The following is a 13,557-nucleotide window of genomic DNA, read 5'->3' as shown; positions in this document are numbered from 1 at the left end:
GTGGGGGTATATACTTACTTATACTACTATTAACTTATTTATATGACCTTTGTGGCTATACTATGTGAGCATTTCATAACACCTTTCTAAGTTAGGGGAATCCTATTACCTTTTCTTAATTTATACATGAGACACTAGCACAGAAATCAACTTGCCCAATGGTAATGCAGGAAGTTTTTGGTGGAACAGAGTAGACAGAGGCCACAGAGTGGAACAAGAGGATGGAGTCTCTCTCTTCACAAGGCACCACATGGTCAAGACAAGGGGCAACGGGTACAGACTGTACCAGGAGGGAGGTTTTACCTCTGTATAAGAAAGAAATTTTTTACAGTGAGAATGATCTTTCACTGGAAAAACGTCCCTAGGAATGTGGTGGAGTCCCCATCACTGGAGGTTTTTAGGAACCCGTTGGACAGGGTGCTAGATCATCTAGATCATTCAAGAGCAGACCTTCTGCCTTAGATTTCCAACGGGCAGACTTTAGCCTGTTTAAGAGGTTGGTGGACAGAGTCCCTTGGGAGTTCGTCATGAAGGGCAAAGGAGTCCAGGAAGGCTGAACGTGCTTTAAAAAGGAATTGCTAAATATTCAGGAGCAGGCTGTCCCGGTGTGTAGGAAGACAAGCCGTTGGGGAAAAACACCAGCCTGGTTAAACAGAGAACTTAAGCTAGAACTTAAGGAAAAAAAGCCTATTTGCTCTGGAAGAAGGGTCGGGTAACTTGGGAGGTCTATAGGGATGTTGCCAGGTCATGTAGGGAGAAGATTAGAAGGGCCAAAGCTCAATTAGAGCTCGATTTGGCTGTTACAGTCAAAGATAACAAAGTTTCTACAAATACATTAACAGCAAAAGGAGGGTCAAGGAGAGCCTCCACCACTTGCTGAATGAGGAGGGTAGTGTAGTGTCAGGGGATGAGGAAAAGGCAGAGGTGCTCAGTGCCTTCTTTGCCTCGGTCTTTAATGTCAAGACCGGTTGTCTTCAGGACACTCGGCCCCCAGAGCCTGAAGTTAGGGATGGGGGGCTGTGTGAACCCCCTGTAATCCAGGAGGAGACGGTTAGTGACCTGCTGTGCCAGTTGGACACCCACAAGGCTATGGGCCCGGATGGGATTCACCCCAGAGTAATGAAGGAACTGGCAGATGAACTTGCCAAACCACTCTCTATTATCTACTAGCAGTCCTGGTTAACTGGAGAAGTTCCAGCTGACTGGAAATTAGCAAATGTAACGCTGTCACAGTTTAAAGCTGGGCCAGCTATTAACCAGGTGGCAGATGCTCTCTGTTAACCCTCTCCCCCCCCCCCCCCCCCCCAAGGGAAAGGGAAAGGGAAAAGGGAGAGAGACTTATGGGTTGGAAAGTTAAAACAGTTTTAATAAACTATAATAATGAAAAAGAATATAATAACAATAATAGAAATAATCAAATATATACAAATATATACAAAACCAAGATCGAGAGCTTGGAAATCCTCCTTGGGCAGAGTTGCTCCCCCAGCATGGGCAGAGGGGAAAATGCAGTAGCTCCACCCAGCACGGGCAGAGGGGAAAATGCAATAGCTCCCTGCCATCACACCTGCAGGCTTTTAACTGGAAACTGGCAAAGCTGGTACCAATCAGTGGGAGACAGGAGGGCCCCTCCCTCCTGGGCCCCACCTCCAGGAGGCAGTGGGTTAGTGATAAATAGGAAAGTGAGAATGACGTGTATGGGATGGAATACCTCCTTGGTCAATCTTGGGTCACCTGCCCTGTCTGCTCCTCCCTGCAGGTGCGAGCCCCCTTCGGCTCTTCACTCATAAGCAGTGAGGAATTTAGCAGTGACCTTGGTTTCTTTAAGACTAATTGGCCTGGTTTGGGCCAAACCAGGACAAACGCCCATCTACAAGAAGGGTCGGAAGGATGATCCAGGGAACTGTCTGCATAGATAAGCAACTTCAGACAACCTTTATAGCATGAAACAAAAAAAAAACAACAAAAACCCTCAGATTTATTGTATGTATCCAGTTCTGAATCTCTACTATTCTTTTCAGCTTTTGCTGTTTCAGTTTAGTGGGGCTCTCTTTTACAGGAATGTTTTTAAAGTAATTCTTTCTTAAAATAAAAATTAGTACACCCTCAACTTTTCCTTTCTGAGTCTCTACCAAGTGTTCTAACAGCAGTGCTGCAAGTGTTGCATTAACTTAGAACTAATATCCATTGATCACTTATGTTGCTTGTATTTTTTATAAAGTACTTTTAACATATTGCCATCATAAGAAAGCCAGCTTTGTTAATGTATCAACAATTTAGCGTTGATAGGGATGGGAGTGAAAGCTGCTTCTCCTGTTTGCCTCTATTTGTTCATTTAAAAAAAAATCTATATAGCCTTTTCTTCTCGTAAACGTGTCCTGCAACACTGAAATAGCTTGCTTTTGAGTGGGTGGGGTTTTTGTTTGGAGTTGTTTTTTGGGCTTTTTTTTAAGAAGTGCTTTCTTCTAGGGTGGGAGACTAAGATGGCTGTATCGATTCAGAAGGAAGTGTTTGCTTCATGTGGCTCAGTACTATTTCATTTCTCATTCATGTAGTAGGAAACAAAGCATCATGTAGTTAAGCAAGTGGTTTAATATCTTTCATTCTTGAGATGGCTTCAAGTTGCCAGTGCCTGAATAGTCATTGGTGTGGCTTGATAGTAAGAGCCTTTTTTGTCCAATCTTACCAGTAATGTGTTTCTGTATAAATCAAACCTTATTTATGATTCAAATCTATATAGATCACAATTAATGCATAAAAAAATAAACTGGGATAGCTTGCGTTTCAGCCTTTTCCTGAAAACGTTCCAGTACAGAAATGAGAGTCCTTCTAGTCATTTCACCATAATTTGCCTTTTTTAAAAAGAAAAGTTCTACAACTCTCTATAGCTCCTGTGTAATTTTTTTTATTTATATATGAAAAAGCAATCTATAGCTCAGCCTTATCAAGTTTATGTTGCAACTCAGAACTTTAACTGCAATTCTAGATTGTTTTGTCAATAGATCACATCTGAGGTTGTAGTTCAGAAACATTGAAATGACAACTTGGCAACAGTAAGTTCCTTCCACAGTGCCCTGCCTGTGCAGTTATGCTGACACAGTAGATTTTTAGGGTGTGCTGTGGAAGAGATCACTGAACTGATAACTTTTAACCTGGATCAGTCCCATGGTCAGATTTACAGCTCAGCCTCATAATCAGTTGTATCAGTACAGTTGAGGACAATGTATGACAAGGAAGAAAAAGCAGATGAAAGGGAGAGAGTGCCTTAAGCCAGCATTGCCACCAAATACGTGATGATAAATACAGTCATCCGGGGACTGCTGCTGTACAGAGAGCCTGTGGGACAGAGGCAACTTGATGGTTGCTAAGGCAGGGCTGTACATCATAGGTTGCTTCCTTGCACCAGGTATATGATGAAGGAAAAGGAAACCTGCATGTTGGCATAGAAAAGGAATTATGAATTAAACAGGAATGTGCTGTTCGAAGCTACTCCTGAATGTTACAGTCCTCATACAGAACATCAACGGTGGTGTGCTGTGTCTGACATGTCCCAGGGAAGTTACTGAGAGCAGCTGCTACCATGTTTAGCAGTCACATTGTAACTTTTCAAAGCAAGAGAGGTGCTTGTGAGGAAGCCTGCTGTATCTCAGATCAGGAGAGGCTAACATGTGTTTCTGGTCAGTCTGCTGGAAGCTGGGGCAGCTGCATGTAGGCATGTCAAATCTTACTCACTGAGCATGAAACTTTTCTAACACTAACTTTGCACTTTGCCACAGCAGCTAAATCTGACATTTTTGCAGCACACTGTTGCAGCCTGTCCTGCTCAGAGAGGTCTACTGATAAATACAGCTGATCACTGGATTCTAGATGAGGCTGATTCACAGCCTAAGGTACTTTTGGAAGCTAAAACTGTGTGCTATTTAATAAGGCCGTATAGTTAAAGGTACTACTAGAAACTTCACTTCCCAGCAACAGTGTAGTGCTGCAACCTGTTATATGACCTGACATCAATTGAAAGTGTCTTAATGACTGGAAGGCTTTTTCTTGAGAATACCCAAATATTCTTGTAATCATCATGGCCTAAGTGGAACTTCTCTGTGCTGTACTGTCTAGGGACTTAACGTAGGTTGTGGATAATCAGTGGAACTAGAAACAAATTCTAAAATGTACTTGCAGATTATGATCTTAATAATGCCTGAAAGCATTTTTTTAATGAAATTTGAGGTTATTTTAATTGAAAGAAAGTTTAAAATCTAGTTTACTGTTCATTTACTTTCTGCATTGCATTCAACTTTTAGGGAAAAACCATACCACTTAACTCCATTACCCTTTATAGTCTGCTATACTTTTGGTCGTTTTGTCTGAGTCAGTGTTTGGGTAGTATATACCAAAATAAAATGTTAACACTGCCAAGGTAATACTTTAAGGCATATCTGTATTATTGTATGCTTTTCATATTTTTAGCTTGAAACTAAGTTATGAGTTTAGTTAACTAGTTTGATATAGATCCGAAGGTGGCCTTGACCAGTCATCTCGCTTGATACCTTAGTGAAACCCACTTCTGAACAAAGTTGTTCTGGGGATACATACATTAAAAGTAATGAGATGTCACAATACTGTGATAGTGAAAGCTGTATAAATATCCAGAAAACAGAAATGCATTTGAATTTTGAGGATTTTTTTAAAGTAAATTTTAATACAGTTTTCTAAATCAGTGCTTGAGTCTTCATGGCTTGTTCTGCATATCATTTGAGAGAGAAATTGCTCGTGAACATTACCTGGTACCACTGATGGTAGCATTGAAAAGGGGAAGTGGAAAGGGAATAGTGGGCTAAGTGTTTTTCACAATATGCTTCACAGTAGGAGAAATAAATATGGCTTATATTTACCAGCTCTCTTTTTTCTGGAACAAAAATAAAAAATCATGTTTTGAAATCTAGCTAATTGAGGTTACAAGTTTTATTTCTCTTTTCTGCAGTCCTGAGGTGAACTGCCACAGGAGATGAGCCCTCTTTTAAAAATATGAGTGGGAGGACAGAAGGGGTGAGGGGAGTTGGGAACTATTCAGATCTCATCAGCCATACAACTTGACAGCTTTGTAAACAGAGCACTAAGAAAACTGGTGCATATCAGTTTTGCATATGTACTGATAAAAGATGAACAGTCAATTGTGTCTTTGCTGGACTGCTCAATTATAAAGTCCAAGATTTCAAAGGGTTTGAATCCATCATCTAAATCATATCCTTCAGTTTTGGGAATGTGGTTTAATTATGAGTACAGATCTGTTTGAAGTTCTGCCTGGTTTACAAGCTTAAATATTTATTTGCACCTGCCAGGCAGTGAACTACATCAAATGTTATGTGAACATAAAAAGCACATACATAAAGTTGTAGTTGTTATGGATTATATCTGCAGAATTCCTGGCAAGAACTTAGAAGCCATCTTTTAAAAGACTTGAGACTGTAAATTCCTTGGGCAGAAGATTTCTTTATATTGTATCCACCATTTTTATAGCTTTAAAGTAAACCATTCCACGTTACAAAGGACCACTAAGATGTGTCTGTACATCCAACTATAGCAAAGCAGATCTGCTAGAACTAGAAACAATTTACTCAAGCTTTGGTAGTTTGGGCCAGGGAGTTGAAGGCATTTAATTCTAACTTTATTTCCTGGTGTTTGCTTGGTTTTAATCAGAAACTTCAAAGGTAGTCTGGAAAGGAAAACTTATAATTAAGTTAATTTAAGCCTTATATTTGAAAGTTTGCTAGGACTTGGGAGGGACTGATTCCAAGGGATTTATCAAAAGATACGAATATACATGGTTTGACTGAACTATATAATATATCCTATGACACTACTATTTGGATGATCTAAACAGAAAGACTAAAGAGTAGGTATTTAGAAAGAATGTGTTAAGGAATAATGAGATTCAATGAAAAAGTTTATTTAGACTTAGGAAGAGCAAAATCTCCTAACAGAAGTTAGTCTGGTTACAGTCCCTGGTGGTAATCATGTAGCTTTGTATACAGTCTTACAATTGCATAAATGAAATTGAGTGTAAATCTGAACACAGTAAGATATTTTTAGGTGACATAAAATAGAACTGCTAGAACCTCCATTGTTTTGGCATTGATTCCTAGCAGAAACTGGTAGGTTTGAAATAAAATGGTAGAAAATGTTCTATGCCTGAAGTAAATTTAAAAAAAAAAAATTGAAATATTTTTATCCCCTTTTGCCTACCAGCTTTATTAGGGTTAATATCCCTGAGGAGGAATGTTCTGTACAGTGTATGAAACTGTAGTATGCTTTTTTGTTGTTACTCACTGCAGTGATTTGTCTGTCTGCTCCTTAATCTGAATAATAGTCAATACTAAGAAACTAAATTTCAGCTAAAAAGAAAACAAAAATTAAAACTTATTTTTTAAATTCCTGGGTCTAGAGACAGAGGAAGAAAACTATTTTTAGTGTCCATTTGTAGTTACTTTCTTAGAAGTGTTCATTTTCTGTGTACTTGAATGCGTCTTCTTCAGAGGACAGTAAAGACATTCTTAACATAAAGGAAAATTGAAAATTCTTAGAATGGCCAGTAAAATGCATCTGAAGTTGTTTATTGTTACTTTATCATTGCAGATTAGAGGCACTATAAAACATGTCTTGGCCAACTCCATCACAGAGCTTGTTCCATAGGTGCTTTCTCAATGCAAAACCTTGGAGAATCCTGAGTGCATTTCTAAGGTTCAAAGCTTTTTTATTGCAGCAGATTTGCTTAGGTGGGTGACTTTGGAAAAACTTATTTATACGCATCAAACATGCATGTGTTGTAGAGGAAACTGATGGAAACCTTCTCTTGAGTTGCCCCAGTTGAAGATTTTCTGCAGTTTTCCTGCTGGGAAGATGCCCTATTCTTCCTCTGAGACCACATACTGGAGAATGAGGTCCCCCACACTGTGCCTTTCCCACCTACTCCCTTCCCAAGAAGTCCTTTCCAGCAATTTGTTGTATTCCTCTTGCTGTTTTGCAGTGTGTCGCTAACGCGTCAAAAGTACTGCAAAAAAATTAATAGGATATTCAGATTAGAAAAGGGAATAGCAACTCTTAGTAAGTTGATAACTCTAAGAAATAGTGACATAAAAATGAAATAGATTGATAGCTTTTGTTAATCAATTTGTAGAATTCAGTCCCCAAACCATTACGTATTGTTGGGTGAAGTGTTTCTCTCTGCAGCCTGTCAGTTGTATTAGGTGTCCTTTTGCAAATGAATGGAAATAATTTATTTAAACAGCTAAATTTGGGGTAAATAACCAACCATAGCGATATTCCTTGTGTAGTAAAATATGGTGCCTCCCTGTGATCTGCAGAGCTATTAAATTTTTCCAACAGTTTAAGAACTGTTAGAACTGGAACGGATTGAATTTCTAAAATTCTTAGTGGCTAAGCAACGTTTCATGCCTAGCTGATGATCGTTAACCAGCTCTGTTTTATTTGGTAACAGAAATTCTAGGCCTTTGAAGATCAGTGCACTCTCTCTTCCACAATTAACTTTGTTCACCTTAGCTATGAACCTTAATATCAAAGTGCTTCTTTGCTGTTTTTGTAACCAAGTGCCTTTATACTTCACTTGTCCCAGTTTCTGCACTTTCACATGACTGACCTAATTAAAAAACAGACAGCTCAATAATTCTACCATAAGCTAGTAATAATGAAACTGTGGGAGTCCTTGAAGCCCTTTCTCATTCAAATACACAGTGGTTTCATGAATAAAGTGGATGACTAAGTATTACTTATAGAAGTAAGGGAGATTATTAGCAGTGGAAGACACATTTGAACTTGCTGAAAGGATGGCTTTTGTCTCTAGAAAGACCTACTCTCAGTAATAATTACACTAGGTCTTCATTTTATCCCAGCATTCTCTTCTTGTTCATGCTTTCAGTGACTGAATAGCTTGCTATTGCTTGTTAATCCCTACAGGAATGCGGCTTTGGATATGGGGAGGATGCACAGTGCATGACATGCAGGCCAAACAGATTCAAGGAAGACTTGGGCTTTCAGAAGTGCAAGCCTTGTCTGGATTGTGCGTTAGTTAACCGGTTTCAGAAGGCCAACTGTTCTGCCACCAGCAATGCACTATGCGGAGACTGTTTACCAGGGTAAGTCCATTTCTGAAAATGACACTTGAACAAATTCAAAACTAATTTGCATTAACATTTGCATGTTCATGTTTTCCGGATAAACATTCATGTTCTTTATGTATGTATGAAGGTCCTAGGTTCTAATCTTGGCCTTGCCAATAATTTGCTGTATGATCTGAGCACATAATTTCAGAACTGCAGTCTTAATTATCTCATCTATAAAAATGGTGTGATAATTACCTACCTGATCTATAAGAGTATAATCTATACAGCACCAGAGCAAAATACTTTAAAATATTGAGTGCTACTGGTGACTTATTCATTGTTATAAAGAATTAAACACTTGGAAACATGCACAGTTACCTTCTTGAAGACTGATCACATTATTTGCTTGCTTTTTTTTCACCTCTTGAGGTCAATGCCTAATAATTCTCATACACATATATTTTTAGGTCAAAAGTAGTGGCTGTGGTTTATGCTCCTGAATTTCCTTCGCCATGTTGGTAAATTCATAGAGCATGATCCTGGTTGAGAATCATAAATGGATCTGAAAGAATTGTTTTGGAACAAATTATAACAGCGTGTAGACTCACTGAAACTGCTGTTATAAATCAAGACTTGTGCTTCATTTGTTGTCCAGTCTTCCCAGATATCTGTTGCTAATCTTCTCTGTTTGTAGTATTAAGATCTCTCAAAAGCTACTCTTTACATTGTGGCCAAGTTCCGCTATTATAAATACCTGCCATTAATTTGTTAAAAGACATTTCTGATGTTTTTTTGAACTATGGACTGGTAGTTTAATTGGTAGGAGTAGGTTATGGAACTGATTTGCAATTGTAACAGCCTTTGTATTTTCAGGATATATATTTCAGCGATGCTTAAAAGTTCATATGTTTGCTTCCTATATATATCTCAGCCATTTTTTTTTATTTTTATACACTTTTTTTTTAATCAAATACCTGAACACTGTTGAAGCTCCTATAGTTATTCCTCTTGAGCCAGAGGTGAGATTTTTTCATTTAAAAACACTCAGTAAAGCTTTGGTAACTGATGTTAGGTTAAGTCACAGTATAAGAAGGTGCAAACCCAGGTGTTCGATGTTACTCACAGCCACTTTTGATACTACCTGCAGCCACATGGTGAATTGGTTTATGCTCTTATTGCAAAGAAATATGTATGTATTGTACATCTTATTTAGCTGTCAGCAGGGAAAAAATTTTCTTCTTGTGATGTAAACAGTATAAGCTAAATTTTGGAAGATGAGAAGGGAACACAAAAGAAGCCAGAATAAAACATGGATTAAGGGTAAATCTAAACTGAGGGACCTGGGAATGCTTCTCAGTATTCTGGTCTAGAATTTATTCTAGATACATGTGTTGAATACTTGTTAAAATGAGAGCTGTTGCCACAACCTGCCTTTACTGGCAGCGAAGTTGAAAACGTGAGGAGGGAGGGAGTCATGGGTAGGGGAGTCACAGGTCATCTGGTCTGGATGTTTTCAGGAACAGAACTGTCGAACATGCCACCACTCATACCTGTCCATCAGTTTAGATGCTGCCAAAGCGAATGGAGGATATAGCTAGCCAAACCAAATGGTTTAGCTAATGTTTTACCTCTCAGCAATCATATGTATTTCTGCTTTGCATGGGTTTCCAACATGCCATTCCCTATTGTTCAGCTTCAAAACACTACAGTGAGCATGTCAGCTAAAAACAAATATTAACACATTTCATTCGGAGTAAATGATCACAGTGGCCCCTTCAGTCTTAGAGCCTACGAATCTGTTTCTGTTCACATTGTTAAAGCATGAGTTTCTTGAGCAGTTGGAAGGCTGTTTGCTTTAGCTGATACAGTCTTCATACTTTAATGGCATTTGCAGTGTTAGTAATTTAACATCAATAGAGTTAGTACCTTTTATTTAATGTGCCACTACCACTACAGAAGACATTTAATTCACATACTGACCTTGAACAGACCACAGCTATTGATTCTAGCTTAGTACTAATGACTGGTTGAAAGAAAGAGAGACCTACTTGATTAGGGACCTGTTGTAGATAAGTTCTTTAGAGTATGTCATACTGTCATACAAATTTGAAATATGGCACTCTAAAGTTCCAGTTTTTCATTTGGTGCTACTCTTGTTCCCTGGTTTAGGAATGTAGGCTTCTGCCTGTCACTGTAGTCAGAAGGCTCTTCAAACATAAACTCAGTAGTAAAGTTCTTGAAGGATCTTTAGAATAAAATGTCTATGCATTTGAACTAACAGATTTAGATTTTTTTCCTCAATTTACTTTAGATCTGCTGCTGTACTATTAATTAGTATCTACTGTTCTTTTGTTTACTTTTATTTTCTTCTATTTCCTGATAGTTTGCATTGGGACACAGATTGACAAAAGTTTGGAGTTAGAGGTTTTTGTTAAAACATCTAATTAATTTTGTGAGGAAAAATAACTGGTTTTCCTTAACTGTTTTGTCATTCCTTTATCTTCTAGATTTTATAGGAAGACTAAGCTTGGAGGCTTTCAAGACATGGAGTGTGTTCCTTGTGGTGATCCTCCTCCTCCCTATGAGCCTCACTGTAAGTGCTGTTTTCCTCTTGTTGGAGTGGCATTAACTTTTTTGCTTTAGAATGTTTTCTCCTTTAACTTGAAAGCTTGGCAAAAAATGATGGTCACAGTAAGAAGAAGTCTTCTAAAGGCTCTTTTTCTTGTTAGTAAATTATTTCGTTAATACATTTCAGCAGGTCCAACACTATCATTGTAAATTTCCCTCATGTGAACAGTCACTTGAGGATGAATATTCCTGTCATACCATGTGATTAGGGAGTCTTGAGTCCACTTCTGATGTTGTCATATTAATTTTAATTTCTGTTTTGTGTTAATGCCAAAAGAAAGGCAGTCTCCCTAGACCCTCTGCCTGGTATCAGGTGGGCCTCAGTGAGTATGAATTCTTTTCTGACACCCAAAAGGGGTAATTTGTTGATACCTTTAAAAATAACTTTTGTACTGAGGTTACAGCAAGAGAGAACAACACAGATAAATAGAGTACTGTATACATTAAGAAGGAGATGAGTAATCAGTTTTTGTATTTGGTTTTGGCCGATGAGAGAATTAGAATCTCTTTAAAAGGAGAGAACCTCTTTATTCTGCAGCAGAAGCTTTTTTACTGCTTCTTCCAAGACTACTGATGGTCTACATCCCATCAAGTTTTTAATTCAATAAAAGGAGTAAATTATTCTTGTTGCATTTATTGCCTCTCTATAATATGAAAAATAAAATTGATTCAACATAATCTTGTGGAAGACTTTGGATTTACTTGTTTGTTTCTGTACCAGTGAAGCTATGTTTGGGGAGTTTATTCCCCTATTCCAAACAGAAACAATTATTTATAGAAAGAATGAATTGACAAGTTCCTGAAATGCTTCATGCTACTTTAATAAGGACACACTGTTTCTTATAAACATTCTTTCTTTTTTAATTGTGCTAAATTAAAATATAACCAAGCATAAGCTATTGTGTGTTAAAATCATACTTTTAAATAGTTTACTTTGTATTAAATTTAATGAAATAAGATTTCTTCAGCATTTCATATATTGCTGAGATAGTTGTTTGTCAAGTAAGCCAGACTTCCTTGTTTTGCTTCCATTCTAGTTTTAGTGCTTTTTGGGGGAATAAACTTACTGTCTGAGAATCTGGTTTTGTATCTTTAATAGTAAAAGTTCTTATAATTTTGACTTCCTGTGCATTTATGCTATGGTTTGAGAGAATTTCATTATATACCTCTGAATCAGAATAATTTAATTTTTATTCAAGATTGCAACACTGAGAACTAGTCCATTGGATTTCTATGAAAAGAATGAGTCAAATAAGTTAAAATGTTTGCAGCAGTAAATCCTACCCATGTATAACATAAGCCTAGAAAGTAAATTCAAAAATTTTCAACAACTTTTGTAGTGTAGACACTTCCTTTAAACACTTTTAAGATATTATGTTCTTCATAGCAAACAGTGTAGGGTTTGATGCCAAGAACAAAATGCTGATCTTGACTTACTGGAGCAAATAACTTCAAATTTGATGAGTTGCAGAAGGTATTTCTAGACAGAATTTGAACTCAAAACAGGCAATTTCATATGTACATTTATTTTAATCCCCCCAATTGATCAAATTAAGTATTATCCACTTTGTTTGTTTTCACTCTCTTTTTAATCTACAGAAAGTGAAATCCGAAGTGCAACAACGTTGTTCTGATCTAGGATCTCTAACTCATAAATTCATGTTATGCAATTTTTCCTCTTTTCTTGTTTGTTCCCTTCTAAGAAAGCATGCTATTCAAAGATGAATTCTGCTCTCTGGCACAACTGAAAACAGGGAAGAAGAAATTACCTCCCTTATCTTTCCACTTTGACTGTAGTTAGTGACTCACATGCATATTTCCACATTTTCTAAAATCACAAATTTTGATTTTTAGAAGGTGGTGAAAGAATGGTTACCAAGTCTTTTGAAATAACTCAGAATTGTTATTGGATTTTGTAACTGAGCCTAAGCTTGGATCCTAAACTGAGCCGTTTGGAAGCTACTACTAATTTTAAGCAGGCAACTGATAACTCCATTTTTCTCTGGCACAGGCTGCAATAGTAAATCCAGATTAGAGACTTTTTTGTTCCCTAATTGCGTGGCTGTGACAAAGCCTTTGACTAAATAACAGGAGAAGTGTTAAGAATTACTTGTTTTTCATATTTCTGGTGGTCAGTTGTGATAATTGGCAAGTATTTCCAGCTTTTACAGAAGCAATAATAAAAAGTTTGAAATCACTAAAATGTTCTTTATTTACGTACTAACCAGCCATTAAAATCCTAAGTAATGGAAATCCTACCATGAAGTACGATTACTGTATGTCACTATGGTTTTCAGAAGGCTTTTGTTTGGAATTTGTATATTGGTTCTTCAGATCTCTGACATAAGCTGTCTTAGTTTAGGAGAGTGTACATGCCTTCCTCAGAGCAGCCTAAGAAGTTATTCCTAGGTAGGTAAATGAACTGAAATGGTAGGTAAATGAACTGAAATCTGTCTGAGTTTTACTTAAGATCAAATAGGTGGAAATATCTGAGTTTTAAGACTAAGTCAAAAACATGATTCTACAAGGAAGTATTAAATAGCGGTTTGTGAAAGCAAACTTTTTCCACCTAATGCTGAAAATGTTTGCTGTTTATTTCACAGAATCACAGAATCACAGAATGTTAGGGATTGGAAGGGACCTCGAAAGATCATCTAGTCCAATCCCCCCCCAAAAAATGGGTATTTAGCAACTACCATACTTTAAATATTGTGCTTGCAGATTTCGATAATGAATATATTTTCAAAGTTAAGATGTTTAAGACTGCATTACTTGAAGTTAAATGGAAAGAGACCACTAAGTGTATGGGGCAAGT

At 37.4% G+C, this 13,557-nt stretch overlaps 1 protein-coding gene across 1 annotated transcript in view; it reads left to right on the top strand.

The window, feature by feature from the left end:
• Positions 1-13,557, top strand: part of TNFRSF19 (TNF receptor superfamily member 19) — a 61,917-nt gene that overhangs the window by 17,833 nt on the left and 30,527 nt on the right. Inside the window, exons 4-5 of the mRNA XM_068395401.1 lie at positions 7,969-8,147; positions 10,622-10,707. Coding sequence (XP_068251502.1) covers positions 7,969-8,147; positions 10,622-10,707 — 265 coding nt within the window. The remainder of the gene's footprint in view (positions 1-7,968; positions 8,148-10,621; positions 10,708-13,557) is intronic.

Source organism: Nyctibius grandis, chromosome 2 (genome assembly GCF_013368605.1).
Source record: "Nyctibius grandis isolate bNycGra1 chromosome 2, bNycGra1.pri, whole genome shotgun sequence".
NCBI classification, from domain to species: domain Eukaryota; kingdom Metazoa; phylum Chordata; class Aves; order Nyctibiiformes; family Nyctibiidae; genus Nyctibius; species Nyctibius grandis.
Note: the sequence above shows the minus strand (reverse complement) of the source record. Positions and strands in the feature narration are given on the sequence as shown.